At 55.7% G+C, this 27925-nt stretch overlaps 1 protein-coding gene across 2 annotated transcripts in view; it reads right to left on the reverse strand.

The window, feature by feature from the left end:
• The window catches only part of Rbm19 (RNA binding motif protein 19), an 80278-nt gene that overhangs the window by 1959 nt on the left and 50394 nt on the right, over window positions 1–27925 (reverse strand). For both annotated transcript variants that reach the window (XM_050158996.1, XM_050158995.1), the window contains 2 exons: window positions 20917–21022; window positions 10450–10570 (listed from right to left, as the gene is read on the reverse strand). In XM_050158996.1, coding sequence (XP_050014953.1) covers window positions 10450–10570; window positions 20917–21022 — 227 coding nt within the window. The remainder of the gene's footprint in view (window positions 1–10449; window positions 10571–20916; window positions 21023–27925) is intronic.

A 27925-nucleotide genomic window follows, 5' to 3' on the forward strand; every position in this document is an offset into this window, starting at 1 on the left:
ACAGCCTGTGCCCCCCTTTCCCACTGTGCAGCAGGCACTCCTGTTTGGGACACTGTACCCAGCCGGGGCTCCCGTGAGGCATCCAAGTGGGAGACGCATGAACGCAGGAGCCCAGGGTTGGGGTGGAGGCTGTGCTGTGGGGAGAGGACTTGGCGGGGCGGGGGCACTGGCTGAGAGCCAAGGTCTGGCAGCTATGCCCATCATGGCCAACTGCAGAAAGGGGAGGAAGCGGCTGGGCTCCCTGCCGTGTCCTCTCTTCACTCAGCGCCTCATCCCGGCTGCACAATGGCCTCAGGAAATTGAATCGTGGGCAGGTAATAGGGCTGGAAATAGACAACAACAAAGCAGGTTCCCGGCCTGTGTCTGACGCCCCTCCCGCTGCGACCTTCGAGGCCACCAGAGAGCCGGTCAAGCCAATGGGCAAACCACAGCCAGAGCCCACCTACCATTCTGCAGCACCTCTGCTGTGCCCTGTTCCTGGGGGAGGCCGAAGCCGTCATACTGCTGGCGAATGGTTCACAGAGCTGGTCATTCCCCAATCCTGGTGCCCATTCCTCTTACCCCAGGGCCTTTGCACTGCCATGACCTGTCTGGAATGCTCTCTCTACTGGAGCACTCTGGGGTCTCACATCTGTGGTGAAGCTTCCCTGCTCTTCTCTCTTGCTGCGACTGTCCTGGGACCTGGTGGCCCTCAGGAAATGGCGACCGAATGGCTGAACAGTAGGGTCAAAGGGATCAGGCTATGGCAGGAGGGACAGACATTCTGAAGGATTTATGAGGCCAAGAACGTTTTCCATAAAGTTTTCCCCCGACTTCTCTCACACCAGAGACCTGGTCAACACTTGCTTTTGGAGCCACAAACAGAATCCAGCTGACTCCTGGGTGGGGCCTGTAAACACTGCCCCGCTAACCACCCTTGGGCAGGAGGCCTTGGGGACAGGGCACCCATTGCCCCTACCCTGGGCACATGGCACCAGACAGAGGTCTCTACTCCGTCTAGGCCTTTGTCCCCTTTCTAAAGAGCTGCTGTCTCGCTCGAGCACCCAGATGCAGGGGTGCTTCTTGCCTGGGGTCATTCCCTTAGTCACCAGGTCTCCTGCCAGGGAGTGGGTGCTCCACACTCTGCCTCTAGGGTGCACTAGGCTGTTTGTGACATGTGACCCTCACCTCCATAGCCCCTGGAGCCCATGGGTGCTCCTTCTACTCGCTGGCACTCAGCACACTTAGGGAACCCTTGTGAATGGGTCACTCTGCTCACATTCAGTCTTCTAGGGAGGTAGAGGAGGCAGTGTTCTGGAGCCTTCAGAGTTCCCACAACAGGGAACCAGCCCCCACAAAGGCCTGGCCTCCCTGAGGAAGTGACTGTGACTTCTGCTTCTGGTGACTCTCTGCTTGGCCCAGTGTGAGTGACCATCTGCTAGCTGCGAGTCAGTAAGAGGAGCCCAGGGTTTGGGGAACAACCAGCCATTCCTTTAGCTGCAGGTTAGAAAACGAGTTGTCGGGCTGGAGAGGTGGCTCAGTGGTTAAGAGCACTGGCTGCTCTTACAGAGGTGCTGAGTTCAATTCCCAGCACCCACATGGTGGCTCACAGCCATCTATAATGAGATCTGGTGCCCTCTTCTGGCCTGCAGACATACACGCAGGCAGAACACTGTATACATAATAAATCAATCTTAAAACAAACAAACAAATTGTCCAGGGACGTGCTGGAGGCCTGGGACAAAGGGGCCAGGCAGTGACCACAACTCCAGGACCCCAGACCAACAGACTCTGCCATCAGCAGCCTCCTGGGGCAGCTGTGAGGATGAAGGAGTCAAAGGGTGCACCTTGCCGTGGGTCTGGCTCAAGTTTACAGCCAGGGATTGGGGCTGGGCCCTTCCCCCGACCCACCCCCCCATAGAACACACTGGGCCCTGCGTCTTCGCTGCCACCCAGCCCCCCATTGGCCTGCCTCCACAGAGTGCCGGCTTGCCTGGCAGGAACAGCTGTGGAAACCCCACTTCCCCACATCGGAAGCCTCAGTGGGTCCTCACCAAACAAACACAAAGCAGAACCCGGGGAAGGTGTGAAATAAATAAACGAAACAAGCCGTGCATTTTCCCTCCACGGCGCAGCTGCTCCTGAAGATAAACAAGAAGTGACTGTCACCAAACATCAATACCGAGAAATGAACTTGACAAAAAGCTCGGCCGGCCCCCAGCAGCCCCCCAGTCCTGCCCCCTTCCCCCAACCTCCAAACACCACTTCTGCATTTCTCCAGTTCCCACCTAATGGTTTTATTTTTCAATTAATTCCTTGACAGAATGCCAGCCCGCATCTCTCCCTTCCCTGGCTGGCAATGTCGCCTGTGTGGAAGGCGCGGGTGGAGGGCCTGTGGGAGGACAAGAGAAAGCGCTTCCTGGGAGGAGAGGCAGGCAGGCTGGGGATGAGAGCGTGGCTGACAGGGAGAAAGGATGCTGGAAGGGCCTGCGAAGAAGAGACAAGACAGAGACAGCCTGGGATGGGAAGTTAGCAGGCCAGGAGCAGACCTTGCCGCTCTGGCTGGAGGCAGCAGGCCAGGCGCTTCCCCTGTCTGGGCTCAGCTACTGAATGAAGACAGAGCTCATTAGGAACACAGTTCCCAAGTTGCTGGCCATGCCTGGAACCCCACCACCAGAGAGGCTGGCACAGGAAGAAGGCCTGAGCCTGGTGTGAAGCCAGCCTGCACAATGGAGAGATCCCATTTCAAAATACAAAATATGACTGAATATGACTAGTCACAAGGCCTTCAAGACTGTGGCCAACACAAGGACGGACACTCAGGTGCCTGAAGGCAGAGGCCAAGGCGGACAAGAAGTGTTAAATGTACTATCAAGTGTTTATGATGGCTAGCACCTGGCAACCAGAGGGTCTGGGGGGCCATGGGAAAGCTGGAACACAGGCAGGAATGGGGTTCTAGGCAGCTGGGGGCTTGCTTAGCTGCGGCAGGCTGAATGTGGACTTTTCTACATTCCCACAAATTGGATGCATGCTCCCTGGGCTCAGGGGAAGTCCTCTGGGTAGAAGCTCTGCACAAGGGGCCCATGAACACTTGTCCTGCCATGGGTCCATCCTCTGAGAGTCTCAACAGAAATGAGAGCAGAGCCAGCCACAGGGCAACATTCATGCAGATGCTGACCCACCTCAAGGAGAAGGGGCACATGATGGCCTGGGGTCCTCTGTGCTTGGTCTGTGTGAGTGGGAACCCTGTGCAGCCTGGGAGAGCAGCAGGTGCCGAGGCAGGGAGACTTGCTGCAGAGAGAGCGAGTGCAGGAGGAGGGAGGCTGGCAGGAGGCTCCTGCAGCCCTGCTTGGCAACAGGAAGGAATATGCCAGTGTAGGGGCCAGGAGGAGTCATCACGGAGTCACATTGGACGACAGAGTCGACAGGGAATGCACGGGTCACATAAACGCACAGTAGCTCTGCAGGTCTCGCTGTGGGATGTGGGACCAGGGCGGCCAGACCTGATTTCCAGGTCAGATCTTCCAGTGGCCAAACAATGATGAATCCAATACTGTTTTGTATTCACACGTCACGGGCCAGGCACCAGTGGCTCAGCTGGTGGCCTCTGGTCTACAGGCTCCTCCCTGCCTATCACCAGTACTCGAGGCAGCCTTGGAAGCGGTTTTCCCTGACTTCCTCTGGTTGGGCCAGGCTGCATGTCAGGTACACTGGGCAGCCTGTACTCTCTGGTTCCTGGGCCTCCAGCCCCGCCCAGGATGGTGGCCGAGCCCTTTCTCTCCCACACCGCCCCGCGGCGCTCCCGTCAGTTTAATTCTGTGATCGATGAGAAGGAGCGGGCGAGATGGCCCGGCACAGCTGGCTTCCCCGTTAGCCCTAGCAGGGATTCGTGGGCTTGCTGGCGACGGCTGAGTGAAATGTTTGCAGAACGCACAGAACACAAGTCAATAACAATTTAGTGGGATTGGGAGCAGGTCCCTTCCTCGCACGGACAGCCGCTCCCAGGGGAGGGTGGCAGAGTGTGCAGGATATTGTCAAAGCGCTTGGAGTGGGAGGCTCGGGTGTGTGTGGGTTCAGAGGGAGGCAGGGGGTGTGGTTGGATAACACCTGCCCCAGCTGGTCCAGAGGACCTGCAGGCTCCAAGTGCATCTTCACTGGGAGATGAGGTTGCTGTCTGGAGGCTCCTCCACATCCCCATCCATCTGCATCCCGGCCAGGGGCTTTCTGGACCACATGGTTCCACTTCGTGAGTCTTGGTCTCCATTCACTTCACCAGCTGTGGCAATGGAGGCTGAGTGAGAGCGCGTCTTTGTGGCGCCTGACCTCTCCTGGCACAAGCCATCCGTGCAACCAGGTGCCAGGATGAAAGCCCTCTTGGGACCCTCACCGACAGTCTGGGGTGTCCAGAGGAAGGGCTGGCACAGCCAGGTCTTACGAGGAGTGAGAGGGGCGCAGATGAGGGGCTGAGATGTACAGCTCACACAAAACCCCCATCTCCAGGGAGCGAAGGAAGCGCGACCAGGGGATATTTTGAATAATAAATTCTGTGACTTCACATACTTGCTTGAACTTTCCGCCTGTGATTTGAAAGCCTGATGATTATGTCTTCACGGCTAAGATCAAGGAGGCCCATTTGCAGGGGCTGATGGGGGATAACGGGCTCTCGTAGTCCCTGGTCTTCTGAAAGCATGCCATTCTGCTGACAATGGAGGTGTGGAACGGGTTTGTGGGAACAGTGGCAGGCTTTAAATATCATCTGTATGCTGATAACTTCAAATTTATATCACAATTCAGTCTGAGCCCCTGAGCTCTGAACCCGTCCATCTATGTGCTGATATCCATCCCTTGGACATCCTGGCTGACGTCAGACAAACGGCCTCCTGACTCTGCACCTGCTCTTGGCCTCTCAGTCTGCTCACGGCCGGCCGAGGTGCCACCCTTGACTTCTGGCCAGCTCTCCCTTCTCTGGGCCACTTTCCTCCCTGCAGCCTTTGGCTGTGGCCTTCACCACCATCTTTGGACAATGGTGTGCTCCTCAGCCCAGGTTTCGGCACTAACCACTGCAATCCGACACAGCAGCAGCGATGGAGTCTGATGAGCTTGGTCTGACGTTTGCCTTCCCCTCCAGTCTTCCCAGACGACAACAGGGGAAGCCAGGCTTCCTGCCTCTCCTGTCTGTTTTCCACACTCTACTCTGGAGCTCCAGCACTGAACACACTTCTGCCTCAGGGCCTTTGCACCTGTGGTTCCCTGGGCTTGGGATGTTTCTCCCCTAAGTCTTTGGCTGGCTGGACCCTTGCAATCACACAGGAATGCTGACTCCGTGGGAAGGCTTTTTCTAGCTGCCACATTAGATGCACCCCTTCCCTTGAGGTATACTGTACCACCCATACTAATTTCTCAGAGAACTAGAGAACTGCCAGCACTTCCATCCTTCTAGCTTCTGGTAGTCGCCTGTCCCTCCCACTCAAACACCACCTCTGTGAGGGAATGAAGCGAGAGATGAAGCCACACGCCTTCTCCTAGGAAAGCTTACACTGAGGTTGCTAGCTAGGATGTGTGTGCATTGGGAATTCGAGAACTGTGGGGAATGCAGGGTGGAAAGAAACAGTATTCACTCTATAAGGGTCCAGGGCTGTGTGCTTTTAGCAAGGCGAACAGACCTCTCTGGGCCTGTCTGCACATGGGAACTGACTTTCTCTCCGAGTGTGTCAGGCTAAAGTGCCACTGGGCTTTTAAACTATGTGCAAAACTGCACAGTGCTGCTGCTGCTCAAAGGCCTTCAACAAAGATCTCTCTGGCTTCCCTGAGGCCGAACTCATCTTTAGAAAGAATTCACAGGGCCATGTTTCTGCAGATGCACAGGGCCCGAGGAACAAAGTGAGAATATCATGCTCCAAGCAGGGTCCTTGTCTTCATGTTTCAAGTCTAATAACTCTGGGCGGGGGTCACTGCTGGCTGTGCTGAGCCCGGGCCGGGGGGCCTATGCCTAATGTGGAGGCGGCTGCAATTAGCACCACCTGGGGCCCGGAACATGCTAGGTGTTCAGGTAACATCAGCCACACCCATAACTGGTTTATTGGGGTTCATTCATCTACTCTGTGAATAGTTAACGAAGCCAGCTTTATGCCTGATGCAAGGTAAGTTAGTGCAGAGGGAGAGAGCTGTCGCTCCTGGAGGATTAAGCTTGAGGGGAAAAGGACTCAGCTCCATGTGAGGACACATGGGCGTCGGGGGAGGGTTAAGGCACCGAGAGAAAAAGGAATGCTGCATGTTTGGACGGAGGGCTGGTGGTGGATTGCTGGGACAGGGTCAGGGGGCTGCCCGAGGCTAGGAGGCTGGCTCAGAGAGTCAAGCCTGCGGCTGACTGGCCAGGACTATTCCCATCTGTGCCCAAGGGCTCGTACCGTGTGCACTTTCTGTCTATGTTCTGTCCTGGCCAGCGTCGCCAGGCCCAGTGGGCAGGGTATAAGGCAGGGGTGGGGTGGGGCGGGGCGGGTGGAGGGAGTGCATCACCAGCCATTTGCCATGCTGCTCATGCCTGCACTCCTGCTCTGGAGGTGAAAGTTGCAGCCGCTAACCATCCTAACCACAACCCATCAGGCCTCCCCAGCTGGACTAAGACAACAGAAGGAAGTCGAGCCACGCTCCCAGCCAAGTAAAGGCCCATGTGCCAGGCCTCCCTGGCTGTGAGTGCTGAAGACAGGGCTGGGCAGCAGACTGCTGCCAGGCCACTTTATTCTGTCGCCCGTGCTCGTGGAGACCATGGCCTGCCAAACCCTGAAAGCTTTGAGATGCCGCAACCCTGCTGGTTTGTAACATGCTTAGGAAGAAAGGAACACAGCCAGAGGCAGACTTTCTTCTTCATCCCCCCTTGCGCTCTCTTCACATCCCACTCGGCAGGCAGAGAAGAACAACACTTCACCTACCACAGGGCCAGGGGCTGGAGACCAGAAATCGGATTCCTGACCAGGGAGGGAGGGGCTGGGAGGCAGAGAGCAAGGGAGAGACAGGAGTTGGAGGGATGGGAATGGGGAGAGGACCAGATTGGGATAGTCCAGGAGTGTGCGTGTGTGTGTGTGAGAGAGCGAGAGAGTGGGGTGTGTGTGTGTGAAAGTAGAGCCTCCTTCCCCCCAAGGTACCTGCTTGACTTTTTCCCAGTCAGGTCCAGTGACTTCCTGGGCCCTTCTTCCCACGTGCCAGGCTGTGTGTGCCCTGGCTGGAGAGTCAGGAGCACCAGGCTTTCACTCTACCCAGTCACAGCTCCCTCAGTGCACTAGCCTGGGACTGGGAGAGTGGCAACAAGGGGCCATTGCTATCTCCTTGTAGCCACAGGCCCCGAGGTGCTGGCACCCTGTACCTACTGTACAGATGGCAAAGCTAAGGCCGAGACTCACCAGAGACCACAGAGTGGATACTAGAACATGCACACACACGCTGAGTCTAACATAAGGGTGCTGACCTGATCAGTCAATGCAAAGGCTTGGACAGAAGAACGGCTGAAAACCTAGGTTTGTGTTCCAGCTGCGCTACGGGTAGCTGGGTGGCCATTAATAAGTTACCTGTGCTGCCTGAGCCTCAGATTTCTGATCTGCTAAATGAGTCAGCGACAGCCTCTACCTCCCTGAGTCCTGTACGATTAAGCACACAAAAGACTGCAGCTATGCCTGGGTCCTGGCAAGGCCTAGCAGAAGAGACGCACAGGGATGACAATGGGAGCTATGTCTTCACCACCCCTTCCATGTCAGCAGCGGGGCTGTGGGCAAGGCATAACCCAGGGCAGGAGCTGCACTGGAAGCTCCAGTGTAGCGGCTCTGGCTACGCATCACTAGCCCTGAGAATGGCTCAGGCCCGTCATGAGCAAGCTTGCTCCTGAGCTTTGCCTTTGATGACATGGCCTGCAGCCCTCAGGGAGCCTTTGTGGTGGCCAGTACTTCAAGGCCTCCACCTGAGGTCTGAGTGCCTTCCTGGCAGAGCCCAAGGGCAAGTGGGACTCGTGCCCAATCTGTCCTGGACCCTGGATGCTCAAAACAATGCAGAGTTTGACACAAATGAGCCAGTATTTTTCGCGGCAGGGAAAAGGGCAGAAGAGAAAGGAGGCCCAGGCAGGCACTGAGGCCTGCAGCCCTGTTCTGAGGACTTTGGATGCTGTGCACACGTGCAGGACAAGGTGGAGGTGGACGCTGCACACCTGGCAGCCTTGCACCTGCCCCAGGGCCTGCAGGGCAATACCTGATGTAAGTCATAGCCATGCTTGGAGGCCTCAGTCCTTGTGGCCACCTCGGATCTGCCAGAGAGGCAGACACAGGTATCTCTTGTCAGTTTCATTGCTAGACCTGCCTATTGGCTCCAAGGCTCTGCGCAGAACCAAGGCCTGGCTTCTGCTGCATCCTCTCACCTGGGAGGAGAGGATGCTGTCTTCAGAGCTCAATTTATTGAAGGGGCTTCTGCCCATGCGAAGTAGAAGTGCTGAGCCCGCACTCTTGCAGGCCTGGGCTGGGTGGTGGGGTGACCACAGGGGAGGCAGGCCTCTGCCTCGGTCCCGGGAGAGCGCCTTCCATAAACATTTGCCGATGGGTGCATTTGGGCCTGTCGATGCCTGTCGATGAAGACAGGTTCTGCCCATCAGGACTTGGGATCTTATTGAGTTGTGAGCCTGCCACTGAGTGTGCAATCCCCCGCTTCTCCAGCTTTGCATTGGCTTGGGTTGGAATGCTCCCGGCCCTGGGTGGAAAGCCTGGTGCTTCTCAGAGCCTGAACTAAACAGGGGTACCAGACAGAAACCAACCAGTCCCGATACAAGCATATAGCACACCACAGTTATCGTGGGGGATGGGGGGAGAGGCGGCTGGGCCTGGTCAGAACATAGAAGGCAAACAGCAAGAACGTACGGGGCAGAGGCACAGAGGAGCAAAGACAGGCACTGACTGACGCCTGACACCCAGAGGGAGGGAAGGGCTGCAGGAAGCAGCGGTCCTCTGAACGGGTCTCCACACCACTAACAGCCCAGTAGCAGCAGAGAGAAACGTATTAGATTAATGTGAACGGCATGGGTGAGGGCCCGAGGCCCCACCTTTAGGGGGGAACAATGAACCCTGTAGGGCAGAGGTTCTCAATCTATGGGCTGCAACCCCTTTAGAAGGTTGAACGACCCTTTCCCAGGGGTCACATATCAGATATTCTAGATATAAGATGTTTGCATTACAATTTGTAACAGTAGCAAAATTACAGTTATGAAATCGCAATGAAAATAAGTTTATGGTTGGGGTTTCCCACATGAGGAACTATATCAAAGGGGCGCAGCGTTAGGAAGGCTGAGAACCACTGCTCTGGGAAGTGTGGTGGGCAGGTGGCATGGCTCTGGATAGAAGACAAGTGGAAGGCCAGGGTCTATGTTCCAGGGCTTTGGTCTGCTGCAGTCAGTGGCCCCATGCTGCCTCTGGTTTTTAGCACTGGCCAGAAACAATCTTGCTGGACTGCTTTAAGCCCCCAGGACAACGTCCCTTCATGGTCCTCCGACTATCCTTGGCAAGGAACAGGGACAGATGGCTCCTGATCCCAGCTCTATAGACACAGAGCTCACAGCAAACACTTTCAGGGGACAACAGTGGTCTCTGAGTCTACTACCCAGGAGGATACCTGAGGGTCCTGATGCTGGGACAACCAGGTAGGAAGAAACTGCCTGCCTCTTGATCACAGCATCAATGTTACTGCAGACAGAGATGTTCCAGCCTAACCCAGAACCCGGCCTTGCCAGTAAGTGGGAGGAGGAACGTGTTCCCGGTTGGGAGACTCATAAACCAACAGACCTCAGGCCAGCAGACAATGGTAACTGCTGTGCTCTGCTTCCTGGGGACCTTGTGAGGATGCTGTTAAGGAAGTAGGCTTCAAGTTCAAGCCTTGACATCCTAGTGAGGGGTGCACACCCTATTAGAGACGAGGCCCACTGACTCCAGCTACCCCCCCCATTCCCTCTGTCCCTTAGCATCAGGTACAATGGACCCCCTGTTTTTCCCACGGCCCTGCTTAGTCACCATGGTGTCCCAATAATGAGAACAGCAGGGCTTAGGGGGTTCCTGGTCATCAGCTCAATAGTCTCCAAGGCCACAGAGTGTCACCTGGATGAAGTCAGCTCTGGGAGCGCAGAGCTCAGGCAGAAAGTAGGCAGCCCTTCAGAAAGGCATATTGGTAACCCCGTGGTTCAGGACCAGCCTCTGGGATCCATTGCTGCATCCCTGGGCTCGAGGGAACAACTGTGGAACCTGAATTGAGGACCGTAACATGGACAGAGGCGATAATTGCCTTGTCCTTCCTGCTTGCCTGGCCCCACTGCCCTACCTGCATGCAAGACAAGGTGGCTGTGTATATGGCTGTCCCTAGACAAGAGGGTTTAGTCACAGAGGCTGGGGCTTGTGCACAAGTGAGGACAGCTCTCCAGACCATCCCTGTTCCAGCTCCCACCACTCCTACCTTGGAAGTGTCTGGCCGTCTTCCTCCGCAGGGCCTGCACGGTCACCTCTGAGTCTGCCCACTCCAGGACCAGCCTCCGGCCATACAAGTGAGTGCTGTGGCAGAGGGCGCTGAAGGCTTTCTGGAGGGGACAAGAGAGATATTCTGTGAGCTGTGGGTTCCACGGTCTCCCTCCAGCCCTGGGACTCTGGGCGTCTGGCAAGGTACTGGGGTGCTGTTGGCACAACTACCTAATTAGTAAGTTGTGTTGCAAGGGAAAGAGTTATAAGTAGTGAGCAGTCAACACATCCACCCCCGGGACAGGCGGGTCACCCGCTGCCCATGCGCCATCTTATCTGTAGAGGGTGACTCCAATGACTCTCAGGGTCATCAGAGGACAGTTCCTCAGGGATACTCAATGCCACTTTCTTTTGCTGGCCCTGGGCCTGTCCCCTATTTCTTCCTTGAATCTGTCCTGTTTGTTTCTGCTGTCTCCTTACTGGTCCCCTGTCCCCTCCACCAAGGGCTCCCATGCCCAGTTCAGTAGCACGGGCCTCAAACAGCCTCTTCCTCCTTGCTCTGCCTAGCTCCCTGCCCCCTGCCCCTGCCTTTCAAACACTAAACTGCGATATAATCAATACACGGTCTGTGTATTTATATGCAAGCATCAGCATGTGGATTCTAGAACATCCTATCACCATCTCAAATGAAACAGGCACCTTGGTTGTTGCTCCTCAAGTCCCCCAATTCTTCTCCCAGCTCATGGAGACCACAAAACCACTTTCTGCTTTTCTGGATGTGCCTGTCCTGGGCACTCACACGATCACCAGCCAGCACTGACTGAAGCCCTCTATAAACATGGCTGGTTGAGAGGCTGAGTGGCCCAGTGCAGGAGCGGCCTCCAGTCTTCCGGAAACACCCATGTCACCAACACAGGACACTGGAGGCCAAGAGTCTTTGAACTCCAGAGTCACCACGTCTGGTGTGAGGCAGGCCCCATGCTTCCTTTTCTTCAAGCACTTAGGCAACTTAAGGGAACCTTCTGGGCTCAGCATCATCAAGCAGAAGGGTGAATACACCTGGGTGTGGGGCCCTGGCGGATAAGTGGGGACACAATGTGGGTACACAGCGTGGGTACCCATCTCCTGTGCTCAAATTCCCTTTGCAGCTTTCTAAGGAGAGGATGCTCTCGGGGCTCCTGGGAGGGGCTGCAGAGCACCTGGGCTGCTCCTCTCACCGCACTGACACGTGGAAGAACTCATTAGCTAGCACAGTGAGGCCTGGAACCAGCCACTGTCCCTTGCCCGTGATGTGACTGCTGTGGTTGGAAAGCTTCCCTCGGAGATGTGTCGGGGCCTGACCTTGGGCACTCTGGGAGGTGACTGCCCTGGAAAACAGTGGTTGAAGGAACCAGATCACACAGGAGCGAGGGGGCCCAGCTCAAAAGGACTACTGTCAGACACATAATATCATGTGGAGAGGTGAGTCTACCCACCACCAGATACCCAGTATCACCAGCTGTGGTCAGCGAATGGGAGGGAGGCAGGGGTTACACTTCACCCCACAATGCTTGGTCTGGGGCCCTGGAACTGCCAGGCAATGCACCTCTGTTGTGTACGCTTCAGGGTGTGGGGAATAAGGCGACGGCCCTGGGATAGTCACTGCCCCACTTGGGTCATGCCCCATCTTGGAAAGGCTGCAGGACTTAGACCAGGTTGTAAAGGCGGCACCCAGTGTCCATTTAAGACAAACAGAATCTGGAAGGACAGGAGGGCCTGGGATGGTTGGGTGGGAGAAGAGGCGTCAAACAGCTGTGTAGTCACACGGAGAGAGGAAAGGCCTCCACGCTCTGTTCTCTGCACTCTTGAGAAGGGCCAGGTGCAGCACCCCACACTTTTTTTTTTTTTAAGTTTAATTTAGAAGCCTCTCCTGGCTGCTAGCAGAACCCCTGCCATTTTTTTTCCCAGGCAGATATAAAAATGCATCTGGGCCCCGAACCGAAATGGCTCATTCTGAGCTCCAAAGCACAAGTGCTCAGCTGGCAGACAGGGAGACGGCGGGACTGGGGGAGTCAGCCCCTCAAGACTGAGAGAGGAACTGGTAGGGAGTCTGGTGTGCGTCCCCGAGGAGCGGCATCCTGGGGGCACGGCAGTCTGGGCAGCCAAGGCTGCATCTGGCGACTTCTCCAACCACACTTACAGAGAGAGTAGAAAGAGATCCTGGCAGGGAGGCCCATGAGAGCTGCCCCAACCCAGCCTTCATTTTCTTTCTCAATTTTTTGCAATCTATTTCTTCTTTCTTGTACCCCAGAAGGCCTGGTGGTGTTTCTGTTCACTGGAGGAGCTGCTAACAGCTCTTCTTGGTTCTCCCTCTCTCTCCCCCTCTGGTACTTTATCAACTCCTCCCATCAGAAGGGCTTTCCATACTCAGAGCTGTGGGGGCTGTGTCTCTACAGCTAGGCTGCCTCAGTTCAAATCCCTGTTGTACCACTTCCAAGCTGTGTGATGTTGCTCAAGCTGCTTGAGGTGTCTGAACCTAGGCTTCATCACATCTGCTCTGTGTGCCCACTTCCTGAGCTGGAGTGTGGTGTTCTCGAGCAGCGACTGGAGGCTAACGGCAGTCTCGGGAAGGCAGAGCACACGCAGCCTGTGGAGGTGATGGACACTTGTCTGCCTGAAGCATCTTAGGGGTGGAGTGAGGAGGGAGGAACAAACAGACCACTATTGAGGGGCTTCTGGGCTGGGGCAAGGACACACCTGAGATGCATGGAAGATTCTAGACTTGAGTGGGAAGAATGCAGGCTGCTGGCAGCTTCTCCCCTATACCTGGCCCCAGAGAAACCACCTCGCCACCTCCACAGAGAGGCTAGGCCCAGGGAACTCACTTTTGCCAACACAGCCTGAGGGATTGTCCCTTGTGGAACATGCAGCCCTGTGGCCGCTTTTTTGTCACCCCTAGTACCAACATTCTTCTTGGTGTGGCCCAGGGAAGCCCCAGGTTCCACAGGTCTCCAACAGAAATGACTCCAGCTTGCTCATTTCACTGACAGTCACTGGTCTCCCACTTCAACAGGGGACACCTGAGGGCCTGCTATCTGTTCCATCTTTGCATTGAAGCAGTGGCCTAGTCTGGGGGGGGTGGGTGTCTGTCACCCTGTGCCCAGCACACCCTGAACCCCAGAGGAAAGGTGCCCTGTCCCTTCCTTAGTTGGGACACTGCTCTCAGTAAACCAGAGTCACTTCCACCGAGGGCCTTGAGAACATGTCTCCACACTGGAGGGATGGTCAGCGGGGCTCTGTCACAGCATTTCACCCCACACTTCAGAACACAAAGACACAGTGAGAGCACAGCTGGGGTCCCTGATGAATGGACACAGCCACCCACCTGCTGACATAGGAGACAGAGCAACCTTTCACCGTGGCCTGCTGGGAAGCCTATAGTCCAGAGTGTAACTCAAGAGACTCAGGGTTGATAAAGGGAATGCCAGAGAAGAGCCACACCTTGCCATCTCCTGGTGGCCATCACTGGCTACCCTTAGCTTCATCCTCTACACTCTGGGAGCCTCTTCCCGGGACCACAGCCAGCGCTGTCTCCCTATCTCTACAGAGGGGAGGCAGATGGGAGATGAGAGGAGGGAAGTGGGAATTCCTTCCCACCCCAACCTCCAGACAACAGCATGGGCCTTACCCCTCTTCCTGAGAGTCTCTATCCCGAGTGTGCTGTTTTACCCCCACCATCTGACCCCGAGGAGACCACTGCTCATAGTTAGTCCCTCGGTTCCTGGGGTGTCAGTCTCTTTACTTGAGCCTCTGTGGGGGTGGACCTGTCCCAGCTGGACTAACTCCTATTGTCGGGCTCTGTTTCAGGCAGCTACTATCCCAAGTTGTGAGCATCTACCCCAGCCTAAGATACCGCACTCCATATGGGATGCCCTGTGATTGAGGTCTTAGCACTCAGGACCAAGGCCTCTTGCCTCCTCATCCTGATCCCACCTGGAAGACAGTCTGCTCAGGCAAAGCGGGGGAACCAATACAGGCTGCAACGAAGCTGGACCTGGTGGCCATCTTTTAAGGCCATGGAAGGTTCTAGAACGCTGCCAGTACAGTGCTGTGTTTGACCTCTATGCAGTTTCCCTGAAAACAAATTTCTTCCAGCAACCAAAACCATTTAGTGCCTTTGATAGGACTCCAGTCCCATGTGGTTACAGAGGACTGGCTGATCCCCAGTTGTGGGCAGAGGCAAGGATGAACCTAATATTAGATGTCAGGAGTCTCCTGGCCCTGCCCCCTGCTTCTTGGATGCCAACCCTGGCAAAGCCAGAGGGCTGCAGACACTAACACCACCAACCTGCCCTAAATATCTGTGCCCAAAACCTGAAGGGGAAGGGGAAGAGGTGGTCCCGTGAATGCAGGTGTCAAGACACTGAGCACAGGGGCAGAGGGGCCAAGTCCTATCAGGCTTGCAGGAAACACTGCGTAGTGACGTCCAGGGGTGAGTCTGCCTCCTCATGGCCTGCGCTATGGCGACGGGTCAGCAAAGCTTGCCAGCAGCTTCTTGCCTGCCCAGAAGTTGCCTCTTAGATAGGAGTGCGTCCTAGCTCTTTGGAAACATGGGGTGACTTCCGCAGTCCACTCTGAGAAGTGACACTGTCTTAGTCCCTGTTTCGTTGTTGAAAAGGGACACCATGACCACGGCAACTCTTACAAAGGAAAACATTCCAGCAGGGGCTTGCTTACAATTTCAGAGGCTTAGACCATTATCATGGTGGGAAGCATGGTGCTGGAGCAGTAGCTGAGAGCTACTTTCTGACACACTTCCTCCAACAAGACCACACCTTCTAATCCTTCCAAACAGTTCCATTCCGGGGATCCTATGGGAACCAGCCTAATTCAAACCACCAGACACCGAGGAGTGGAAGGCGATCATTCAAGACGACCAGTCACAGGCTCACTTATAGACTGTACCCGACTCTATGACACAAAGAGATGAATTCCCAGTCTTCCATCAGTTCAATCCAGTCAACTTAACCTCTGAGGACACTGCCCTGACTCAAAAGACAAACACTACCGCAGGGCAGGGGTGAAGCAGGGAGGGCAGCTGTCAGGTGGTCAGGGTAAGAGGTGACAGGCAGTGCTGACTAGGCTGCTCCTGCACTGTCCAGTAACCTGCTACAAATAGCACAATGTTGTACATTTCTCAATTCAGTATGAGGACCCATGACCCTTAGCTGGTGACCTAAGCAAGGCAGTGGCTGCTCCCTGGCCCTATGCATACCTCATGGCCGGGTTTCTATCTTCTCTGACTTACACTGTACCCGACAGGTCTGAAAGCCAAGTCTTTGCTTGGGTCTACAAGGTGCCTGGCAGGCCTCGGTCCCCAGAGGTCTGCGGGGTTGGAAATGGCAGCATGGCACAATGTGATCCTGCTTATGCCTCGGCAGTGAACGGGCAGCACCTGATCCCAGGTTGTTAGCTGGTGGAGCCTGAGTCCCAGCCCTGAAATGCAAGCGTGGCTAGAATTTGTACCCATGGACTGTGGTGACAGACGCCTGGCAGAGCAGCACCGTTCACATGCCAGCGTGATCTTGTATACAACATGAAAACCCACGCAAACAGAAACGTGGGGGTGAGACCCGGATGCCCGGGTCAGCTCTGGCTGCATCCTGGCAGACACAGAACAACCCATCAGCAGAGGCTGCAATCCTGGCAGACAACCCCAGGGCCCAGAGGACTCAGCTGCCTCCCCATCCCCAGCATGCGCACCACAACGATCTGTTCTCTCATGCTCTGCTACTCCCAAAGGGCAATGTCACCAGTTCCTGCTGTGGGGCAGGGTCACCTGCGCTAAGGGGCCCACATGTGGAACAGGAAGGCAGCTGACGTCATGGGCCACCCTGATCCCACTTGGCGTTGCTTGGTTGGAAGAGGTGTTGGGGCCATCCCCACAGACCCCATGTACTGACACCTCATTCTTGCCCTGTGCACCCATGCAGTTGTGTGCTACACACATGCTGCCGAGGCTGTCCACCACCCCGTATCTCTCTGACGGGCCCGCAGCACCACATGGCACCACCAGCCAGCGTGAGCTCAGGCCAAGCATCCTGTCGCTCGCTCCCTGGGCATCCACCCACCATGGTGGAAAAGTGGAAAAGAATAGAGAGAAGCATGAGACCCTACAATTAAAGTGGCGGTTGTTTATCACAGCAGAGCTCTGCCTGCCAACGCCAGCCGCCATCGCATCTCCGGCTGCCGGCTCCCCCCGAGTGTTTATTTAAGCCAACACATTGCTCTGCTAATTGGATAACATTCTATGTGAAAATAGGCCTTTTAAAACAACAGTGTCGGTGGCTAAAACAGCTGCAACCACAAAAGTACAAAGGAGCGTGGCTCAGGAGGGAGAATTAAAGGCACCTCGCGTGGGGAACAATTAATATTCTGGGTTCTGGGCATCTGTCTGCTCCTCCCCTCCTCCCCTTTCCTTCTTCCAGGGCCAGCCTGGGCTATGCAAGAAAAGGACGGTGGGGCCTGAATGAAAACCTGGTGCCTATTGGTGGATGTCTAGCCAATAGGGGCCAAACCCACCTGCCTGGGACTCCCCATTGCCTGTCCAGGTGAGAGGGCCACACTAGGAGCTGGGACGGGCTGGAGGGAGCTCAGCAGTGCAGAGGTTCAAGGGCTCCTAAAAGCTGTCTGCATGGGACTTCTTGGCCTCCGTGTGTCTTCACCCAGAGAGCCCTTTCCCAGGGTGAGGCTAAGGCTGGGTAGCAGGGATGGCTGCGTGGGGCGGGGCAAACCAATGCTTAACAGGAGGGAGGAGCCTGGCTGTATAACACTGTGCTATTTACTTCCCCACCTGTCAAGCAACCACCACCAATCTCCAGGGGGTAACAGAAGGGCTTTACCATCAGAGGTACCTAAGAAGCCCAGAGACGGGTGTGTCAGTGGTGACATGACAGGGGGCCAACACGCAGGCAGGTCAGCCCAGAGACCCCCCCACAGATAGGTAGGACGTGTGCCAGCCTGACTTCCTGCCCCATGCTACAGTCTCCTAGTTGACATTGGCTTCCCTCTTTCCTGCAGGGCTAAGTTCCCTGAGAAACATGGAGACTGAGATAATGTAGACCCCTTCAGTAGGACTGACATTTACTGCCTAGAACAAGGGGCTGATCCTAGACAGGGAGATTTGCCTGCATGCAGCAGGTAAGGAAGGCTCATGTCACCAGTGCCTGTGACTAGGCAGGTAGCCCCAGTGCCTCCTCCCATTTGCCTGAGCAAGTCCTTACTAACCAGGGATGGGCCCTGCGGCTGTGCAGATGTGCAAGGTCAGGAGAGGGAGGTTCTGTGCTAATCTCCACCTGACCTGGTGCACTGGACTGGGGCAGGCAATGTGCCTGTGGTAGACACGTCACTCACATAGGAGGTACCCTCAGGAGCCCCTGCCTATTATTGTTGGGTGCCTGGTTTCTCTTGGTTCTGCCTTGGTTCTTCATGGAGCCTCCTGCTAGGTTTGCTCTCCAGCATTGTTGTGTACTTGACTTAGAAGGGGTCTGATGGGTCAGAGAACCTGAGTGTGCAAGGTGTGAGGTCAGGCCTGGAGAGAGAAGCAAACTCCTCATTCCAGGATGAGGGAGCCCTTGTTTAGGGCTCAGTGGACCTCTGTGGGAGGGTATACCATGACTCTCAAGACAGTGGGGCCAGGGCAAGAACCTGATACCAGGAGCTGAGATGGCATGAGCCCCTCTGGGACTTCCGGCCTCATGATCCTCCATTTAGCAATGAATGCAGCCTCCTGCCTCAGCCCTACTGGCTGCCATACTTTTTCTCCCATCCCTCTTCCCTTCTTCTGGTTTTCCTTCTGTGTCTGAGGACGGCTTGAGGAGGTCTCCTAGTGTACAAGGTTGCAGGTACCCGCGACAAGCTGCCGCTCTGCATGGAGGAGTCATTCAAGAGGGTCAGAGACCACTGGGAGACCCAGGTGCTTCTAAAGGGGCCTCCCTTCTCTCAAACATCACATGATAAAGGAGGCTCAGGAAAGCATGTTCCAAGAGGCAGGGCCTGAGAGCCCTTTTCCAGCTTGGTTGGGTTCCACTCTTTCTCCACTGAGAGTAACTCCCACCCCCAGGCCATATATGGTGAAAGACTCCATGTTCCGATTGTGGCCACACTGTGTGCAGGGCACATGCATCCATGGCAAGTGAAAAGTACCCATAGTGCCACTCAGCAGACAACCCAGTTCTGCCGACAGAACGAGGGGATTATGGAGAGAGGCGCAGCTGCCCCAATAAACGAGATCAAGGGAGCACTTGGGAGAGGTACTGCGGCTCAGTCCCACATCCATTAAGATGATCTCACTGGCACAATGGGAGAACGGGCATGAGTCCTGGCACAGAGGGTAGGACAGGGGGACTGCTGCAAGGATGGAGAGGCCCGAAATAGACCTGGTGAGGGGCGGGCACAGACAGTCTCCAGGGCCGTGGGCTGAGTCCTCGCTGTCCTCAGCTGCCCTTTGTATTTCAGGAACTGAGAATGGGGAGGAACGGAGGAATGGGGAGGGGAGAAGCTGCTGCCTCACGGCTGAGGGGGCTGTGGAGGCCAACCGGGTGTAGAGTGCCCTGTGCCCCAGGGACTCAGGACTGCTCTATAGGACAGGAGTGGGTGTGTGGACATCCGCACCAAGCCTGTCCCTTCAGCCTATGTGCCAGGACAGCTGTGGCACTGACCTTGGGCAGGGCAGTCACTGTGCAGAAAGAGGGCTTCTGATTAAGGGGCTGGCACCGAACCCCCACTTGTCATAGCCCCCCCCCCCCACAAGGCAACACAAGGAGCTAGCAGAGCCAGGTCCTGGTCTAAGTGTCAGTCAGAACTGAGAGGTGTAGGAAGGGCGAGTCACTTTTCCAAGGTCACACAGAGGGGAAGAAGCCACGCTGGCTTCACAGACAGTGAGCACGCAAGTTTGGGGTCGACATTGGTCAAAGAGCTCTTTCAGGGACAGAGAGTTCTTTCTGCTTCTCCCCAGGGCTTCCTGGTCTAGGAGCCCGGACAGGAAACTGACAGTGGCGGTTCCGCCATCCCCACCCTCCTGTCCCATGCCCGGGAATCCCAGAGGTCTCGGATTGCTGCTCTGCTGACAGGAGTCACAGGTGTGCACAGGCCAGACAGCCTGGGTTGCCATAACTCAGGGTCCCTGGGTTATGGCAACGAGAACCAAGCTGTATTGAGTATTTGCCATGTGCCCGTGACCCGGCCTCATAGGTTCATCTGTCACAAACCTGGGACGGGGTGGGGGGCACTACTGCCAATCCATTTCACAGGTAAGGAAACCAAGGTACAGGGCAAGGCTAGGGAAAGCCACGTTGCCTTCAGTGACAGCGTTCTTCTGGTTGCCAAGGTCTAGTGCGTGCATTGTGCTGTCCCTTCTGTCACGGATGGAGGTGACAAGGGAAGGGCTGCCAGCTAAGGAGAGAGGACAAATGTCTAGGCGGTGTGGCAGGCACCTAAAGTGCGGTCTGGTACCCTGTGCCCGTGGGGTGCCCAGGCTGACCAGGCAGTGCTGATATCCTAAGCTGTCCCTTCTGTGCCATGCTGCCCGCGGGGCCCCTTGCAACACCACAGTTGGCTCTCAGAGTCACTCTGCTCTTCAGCAGGCTGCCCCTTGGGAATTGTCCTGGATGATCTGGTTCCCAGGGAGGAAAGCTGGGGCAATGGAGGGTCAAGGGTGTACAGGCAGGTGCTCGGTGTGGGGTACAGGATGGCCCAGAAGCCCTGACCTGTACAACCTAGCCTTCTGGATCTTGAGGCCGGTAAGAACAGTCCCTACACACTGGCAGGATGACGGCCTGGCTGTTATCTTGGGCCTGAAGGCAGAGCAGCTGCTGTGCTTCCAGGTCCTGGGTGGTGGTGGTCACAGGGGTATGGTAAGATGGCTCAGTGGGTAAGGGTACTTGCTTAATAACCTGAGTTCAACTTCCAGTACCTATGGGTAGGAGAGAGCCAATTCCTGCAAGCCGCCCTCTTATCTCCACATCCACACGTGCATGCACACACTCACGCACACGTACCAAACACATGTATAACAAATAAGCAAAAGTATCCACAGCCCCCAAAGCTGCTCTGCCCTCTGCACAGAGAAATATCTGCACAGGTGCATGTGTGCTGCAAGAGTGGCCCCTTGGTGTCACCAGCACAGAATGGAACTGGCCACAAGTGGAGGGAAGAGGAGGGAGCCGGGTCCCAGCCCAGGCACTGTTTTCTGCCAAACTGTTTAACTGCTGTCTACACCGCTCAGCCCCAGGGTCTTCTCCCTGCCATAGAGTGGCCTGAGAAACAGGTCAACCCAGGCTCCTGCACATGTATGATGGGCACATACATATACAGGCCAACACATGCTGCCTGGCCTTCCAAACCCCATGCCCAGTTCTCTTCCTCCAAGGACAGTGGTAAATTAGCAGCATCAGAGCCGATGGCACGAGGGAGTGGCCGCCACACTCACCTTCGCATCCTGCTTGGTGACGAAGTCCACAAAGCCGAAGCCCCGGTGCACTCCCGTCCCTGTCATCTTCTTTGGCAGGCGCACTGTCTTCAGCTCCCCAAAGGTGCTAGAGACAAAAGGCCCACATGGCAGATTAGGGGCTGAGGTACGGCTGGTTTCAGGGAACACCCACCGCCCAGGCACATTCATGTGGCTTCCCACTTCCCCACTGCCAGCCCTCACTCCGCAGGCGTGGCTTCCTTCTTCCTGCTGGCCACCAAGTGGGGGAGGGAGGGCACCATCGGGCTGGAGGTACTGATGGAAAAATTTTGGTGCCTCTCCTGCCACCTGGGGGACACCTGGACACCTATCCTTTCCCCGTGGGACGAGTCTTGTGCACACTGTGCCAGGCCAGGAAGGCCCCAGTCATGGCAAGGGACTGCTTGTGTTTGAGAGTGCGGGCTCGGGATGTTGGTGTGTTCCCCCACCTTTCCCAGGCAGTCTCCACATACACCATGGAGTCCCTTCTGCCAGCTCGAGGGCCCAGCACTCTGAAGACACAAGGCTCCTTCTAGCGCCATGCCCTCCCCAAGCTTCCCTTCTGATACCACTAAAGACAGTCAAGCAGCATTCTGCAGCAGATGGATCGGGGAACTGTGGCCTGGACCACCCTTGGAGTCACCCCTCCTCTCCACCAAGCTAACCTTTGAAAGACTCTAGGACAAAAGGAATGGGTCTCCTCAGGGTCTCCTGGCCACACGCCCAACCCCATCCCTTTGTAATGTCCATTTATCTAATATATACAAGCACACTGCCACTGATAAATATTTAATGCACTCAGTATATGAAGAGAGGTGTTATTTTTATTTGAAAAATCTACACTCTCTGGTGGCTGTTGGGTCCACACATCCACACACCACGGTCTGAGATGCTCCAGGCCAAGGACCGATTGGGTAAAGCACACGGCGCAGGCCATAAGCACTTGCAAAATGATATAAGTTAAATCTGAGGCGTTAACCCGCAGCCCTGACAGCATGAGCAGGCATCTGCTGGCCCCATTTCTGAAGGCAGGACGGTGTGTAAAAGCAGCATTATGAAGCCTCAAAATGAATCAGCACGTCCAGCTCTCCCCGGCAGCCCCCCCATCCCGCTCCTGTGCAGGCTGCTGGGAATGAAGCTGGTGACAAGGCCAGCCTCCCCGGGATGGAAAGGAGGCAGAGGGGAGCCTGGCCAGATTCTTTGCTGAGAGGGAGCTCTTAGCTAATTTGGAGGGGGTCCGGAGTCTGAGCAAGTCAGATGAGAAGCCTGGAGAGCTGACAGAGGCGCAGAGCCGGCAAACCCTGCTTTATTCTGCCACCTAAAGGCCTGCACATCTCATGACATGGCCTTTGGTCCCTCTACCCAGTTCCAATGAGCCTCTGACGTGCCTGGGATAGGGATAGCTGGGATGCACACAGCCTTGCTCCTAGGCTGGTCTGCAAGAAATAGCTCATTGGTCACTGTTGCAGGTAATGTCACCTGTGGGGACATTGAGGGCCCCGGTCCAAGGGCTTTACACCCAAGGTAAGAAGGCTAGAAGGTGTGGGGCAACTAGGCCAGCTGTCTCTGACAGAGTGGAGAATGCCAACATCTAGTTCTCCAGACCCACCGCATAGCCAGCACACCTATTAGCCACCTTCACAAAGCCACCACCCACTGCGTCCCAACATGGGAAAGGGGTGCTGTGTTACTTCAACGGTGAAAGAAGCCACACTGATCTTGCTTGTGTCTATGCCTGCAGCCTGATGCCCAGTGCTGTTCTGCATAGGGGGCTGCTAGAATCACTTCCAGAATGAACCAACAGGAGACGGCCCAAAGAGGTGGGGGTAACTGAGAAAGGAGCTGTGAAGTTCATCACTTCAAGTTTTTCCACCCTATTTTACAACCCAGCAGAGTCCTGGAGAAGCAGCCTGGTTCTGGGTGAAAAACAGCAGGGGTGAGCGCCCTTGCTCTGCCACAGGATGGTTCAAGCCTGTTCTGTCCCCCATAGGTACCAGCCACTTCCAGAAATGGGGCTTCTTTCTTTCCCAAACAGGACCAAGTCTAGGGTGAGGAGACGTGTGTGTGTGTGTGTGTGTGTGTGTGTGTGTGTGTGTGTGTGAGCGCGCGCATGCGTGTCTTGTGTGGTGGTGGCTGGCCTGCACAGAATCCAGGGTCCTAGCGATCCACCCAGGATCATGGGGGAAGGGAGGGAGAACCATGCGTACCTCCTTTCTGTCTGTCTGGCTCTACGTCAGGGGGATGGGGAAGGGAGACAGAGGAGGGGTGCTGCTGAGGTTAATTCCTCCCCTCTGCAACGTGCTGTGAGCCGTGGATGCTCGGTGCATGGTAAGCAGCTGAGGGGCCGGAGGAAGCGAGGAAAATAATTAAAAGGTGGAGAAAGAAGTGGTGAAGAGGCGGAAGGGGCCGAGCTGCTGTGGGCTGAGGACGTGCATCTGAGAGTGTGCTGAGGGAGCCGTGACAATTCGGAGTCACTGTGGAGCTGGGGTGTGGAGGACGGGAGCTGGGGGCTTGCCTTTGTGAAAGTCCAGAACCCTGGCGTGGGCTTCTAGACTGCCAACTGAATGGCCAAGGAAACAGGTGCCCAGAGACCAATCCCAGGAGCATCAGGGGAACGGCTCCCATGAAAAGTGGCTTCTAAGAACAGGGCAAGAGAACCAGGCCGAGGAGCCACTGGAGAGTCAGGGTTAGATCGTCCGAAGAACTTCCAGTTATCTGCGGACATTCTCAGAAATGTACAGTGCAGGCTTCAGGGCACTGTCACTGCTGCTATAAAGGAGGGCCTACTGGCTACCTGCCAGGTCTCGGAGGCCTGCCACTCCCAGACGTAACAATGCTGGGGTTCCAACTCACAGAGAAGCAAGAGGCACAGGGCAGAAGTGAGCTTGGTGCTCAGGGACAGGGCTGGCAAGAGACTGGCTCTGGGTGCCTGTGTGATGTGGAATCGTGGGAGGCCAGCACCAAGGACTGCTGAGAGATAGCTGAAGAGAATTAAAGAGAAAAGAGAAGGATGGGGGAGGAAAAAAAATCAATGAAGTACCTTTCGTTCCAAGGAGATAAGCGACATATGAATGCCGGCCATTACGAAGGTTCTTATCTGCTGGCCAGGTCTGTGAGGCCAGTTTTTAAAAGAGGCCTTTGAAGGGAGTTCCGCGTGAACTCTGTCTCCTGGGAGCCAAGGACATGGCCAGTGGGGAGAGGCTGGGCAGGGCCACCAGGGGCCAGGGAGGGAGCAAGGGAAACTGCAGCACCCAGGGATTCATCCCCAGCCCAGCACGCTGGGGGACCGAGCTGCGCACGCTCCCCACTGTGTAGATAATAGAAACCACAAAATAGCAATTACTGTATCAGAAGCTGTGAATAAAGAGGCCAGAGCGGGCTTTTAAACACAGCCCTCCTTCCCTCCCCCACACGCTCACACTTCCCCAACAAACTCACACCTCACTTTTCCAATTATTTCAATCACCCTGGGTTCACCAATTACTCCTGCACTGCGGCCCCACCCCCTCCGCCATGCCGCCACCACCATGATTGGTGGCGGGTCTGTGGGTTTTCAATGACAACTTGAGTTTGCTGTGGGTAGGTGGTTCTGGTTTCTTCAGGTGTATGGGGTGGAAGGAGGCACCCACAGGCCACTTATATCTGGCTAGGTATGCAAGGCATGTTTGCATACACAGGTCAAGGCATGTGTCCCCTCCCGGCAGGTCTCCTCCATACAGGCCACATCCCCTTCTTCCAGACTCAACCTACATAGTCCTGGCCAAGAAGATGGGCTCAGGGGAAAGAACAGCGAGGGAAGGGAAGGAGAACACCCTGAGCAGATGCCGGTTGAATGACACAGCTGCTCTAGAACCTGGCCCTGGGCAAGGTGGGCAGGCTGGGAAGTGGGCCTCACTGTGTGCATGCTGCCTGCCCACAAGGGAGTGGTTGGGGCACACCCTAATCCCAACTGTCCCTGGGGTCCAAGTCCTCATGCTGCCTGGAGCTCTGACTCTCCGGCTGAGTGTGGAGTTACATGGGAAATTCGCTGGCAGGTCCTTCCCCCACCTGAACTCAAGGCATTGTTGAGGAAGAGTCTGCTGCCACCCAAGGGACCCAGAGAGCAGTACTGCAGTGTGGGCAAGATGAAGGGCAGCTTTGTGACGGGCTAAACTGCAGGCGTCCTCTTGCCATGGAGTCCTTCAATATGTCCCCAGCGCTAACTACCACATTACACACGTGCGGCACAGCAAGTGGTGACCAGCACGTTCAGTCCCCTGTGTTTTGCAGTGTTGGGGGCAGCCTGGGCTGTGGACTCACAGGGCCCTGGAGAGAAAAGCATCGTCATTTCTGCTTTACAGACGGAGGTGACCAGGAACAGAGCTGGGTCACGACAGGCATCTGGTCCCCAGGCCTGCGGCTTGGCTAACAATGTCCATGGCTGAACCCAGGGGGAGCATCTAGACAGCCCACTTTTGCTGGGACGCACATAACCTAAGACTCCGGGGTGGTTTGTCCAGGCTTCCTTGTCCGATCTCTAGCCTTGCAAATCAGCTTAAGGCTATGCACAGCCCACAGCAGATCTGGGGGCCCCATTGCCCTGGAAGTCACATCTGTGTGCCAGACCCATGGCCTCAATGCTGCAGGACCTTCGCCTTCACCTCTCTTGTGGTCCAATCAGCTCATTCCCTGCCCCTTCTCACCTGTTAAGGACCTACAGGGGTTTTCCCTGGAGTTGGCACCAACCCCAGGGCCTTTGTACCAGTCGGTCCCATCACTTAAGACCCCTGACCTGGATGTCTCCTCATCTACCCTAGCCTCTCTACTATCTTCTCAGTTCAAATTTTGCTCCTGCCACTAATGCCTCCTCTACCCTGCTGGCCACTATGAAGACTGTCACCATCTGAACAGCCGATCTCCCTCCCTCTCCTTAGCTAGAAAAAGAAGGCACACTCTGACATGGCAGGGTCATGTCACTTAGCTGAGTCCATGGAGCGATGCCCAACACCGAGGAACACCCCTGCCTCTCTCTAGCTGCTGAGTCAACACTGCAAGTTCTAAGTGTCAGTACAGCCCCACCCACTCCCACTTAGGCAGTCACCCATGCAGGCAGAACATTCAGACTTAGGATGATGCCCTGGATGTTAGGTGACCCAAGAGTCACTACAAAGGCCTCACCTCTCCTCTCTGAATCTAGCAACAAAGTCACAGCAGGAGAGAGGGGGGCCTGTCCCACACTTGCTCTGGAGCTGTCCCCAGACAATGACCTTCTCAGTTATTTCCCAGTTAGTGGGAAAGAGAAGAGGCGACCGGCCTCCAAAGGTGATGTGGGCTGGGCGCGACACCTCAGTGGGATCTGTTCCTTCCCACAGAACCACGAACATGCAAGCGTGGACAAGCAAGTGTGTGCATGCGAATGCAGAAGCCACGGCGCAGGGCTGGTTAATGGAATCTCTCCCTCTTTGTCCTCGCGCTGGCTCTTTAAAGGTGCCTTTTACCCTGAGCCCTTCCAATTACCCGGCGCTTCGGCCTGGTGAGAGCCGATGTAAAAAGGTTACCCAGTCGCCATCAGCCAACACTCCCTTTCATTTTTGTCTCTTGAAGGCTGAAAAATGGCCTGGTTTCTAAGCAAGCGAGAGGAGCGGAGGGCAGCATTTAGCGTCTCTCAATAGCCTTTCACAGGGCCCTTGCCAGGCAGGTGCGGCCTCTGTATTTCCTAGATGAGAGATCCAGGGCTGAGTGGTTAAACGGAGTCTCTGAATCTAAGCTGGGGCTGAGTTCCAGGTGGAGCTCAGGGTCTCTCCTGAGCAGCTCTACGGAGGGGACACTGGGAGGTGGCCCTTGGCCCGACTGCACCTCCAGGGGTGGCTGTGGGTGAGCCACTGCCTGGCTGTGTTGATGGGCGGAAGGGGCGTGAGGTTGGCCATGCCTAAATTCATGACTCCCAGGTCAGGCAGATGGCAGGTGGGACACGTTCACTAAGAGGCTGGAGTGAGGAGCAGTCGACGGCCAAAGGTCCATCCCCACCAGGTCACTGAGCGAGCAGCCCCCACATTCCCTGAGACTGTCAGAGGCATGACCCTCACCATCTTTCTGAACTAGCCATGTGGGTTGCCATCAAGCTGCCAAATGCATGGGAGCTTGCACATGTCCAAGGCTACCGTTCCTCCAGGGAAGGCAGGGTCCACTTCGTCCAGCCCTGGCCTTCAGGTGGACACTTGGACTACAGACTGGTGATGCTTCCCTTCTAGAAAAGGAAGTCGGTGTCAGAGTCCAAGAGATTTAAATGATGTCAGCAAAGCCAAAAAAGCCAATAATAGAGCATCGCTAGATACATCAGCATCAGCACCGTCTCCAAGTCTGAGATCTGATCTGATTCGGTTCAAAGAATCCTGCAGGGCCGGCCCACTTCCTGAAGACTGTCTCCCACCCTTCCCTATCACCCGAGTCTGGGCCTTCCCTGCCTTACAGGAGTCCATGTCTATACAAGAGATTCTCGGGGACTCCATGTTCCATGAGAATCACGGACACACAAGGCCCACCCTCAGCTGCAGATCCACGCAGTGAGTTGCCCTCACCACGCTTCAGGCTCCAGAGCTGTGTCATTCTGAGGTGATCCGATGGAGCCCTTGGACTTGGGTCCCGTGGGCCTCAGCTGCACCTGGCCACACCTCCCTGTGCCCTCTGAGCAGGCTGAGCTCTGCTTTGACCCCTGCCATGCACCGTCAATAAGTTTGTGGTCTGCGGTCTTGGCTCTCCTGGGTGAAGAGGACCTGAATTTGGATCCCAGAACCCAAAGAAAAGCTGGCCCAGAGGCATCCCTCCCAGCAGGTCCCTGGACTTGCTGACCAGCCCCGTTGGTGAGCCTCATGGGAAAGTGAGAGGCTGAGTCTCAAAATATAAGGTGGAGGGCTAGAGAGATGGCTCAGAGGTTAAGAGCACTGGCTGCTCTCCCAAAGATCATGAGTTCAATTCCCAGCAACCACATGGTGGCTCACAACCATCTAAAATG

The sequence above is a fragment of the Alexandromys fortis genome, unplaced genomic scaffold, assembly GCF_014885135.2.
Source record: "Alexandromys fortis isolate MF-2015 unplaced genomic scaffold, M_Fortis_MF-2015_v1.1 scaffold_90, whole genome shotgun sequence".
NCBI lineage: Eukaryota > Metazoa > Chordata > Mammalia > Rodentia > Cricetidae > Alexandromys > Alexandromys fortis.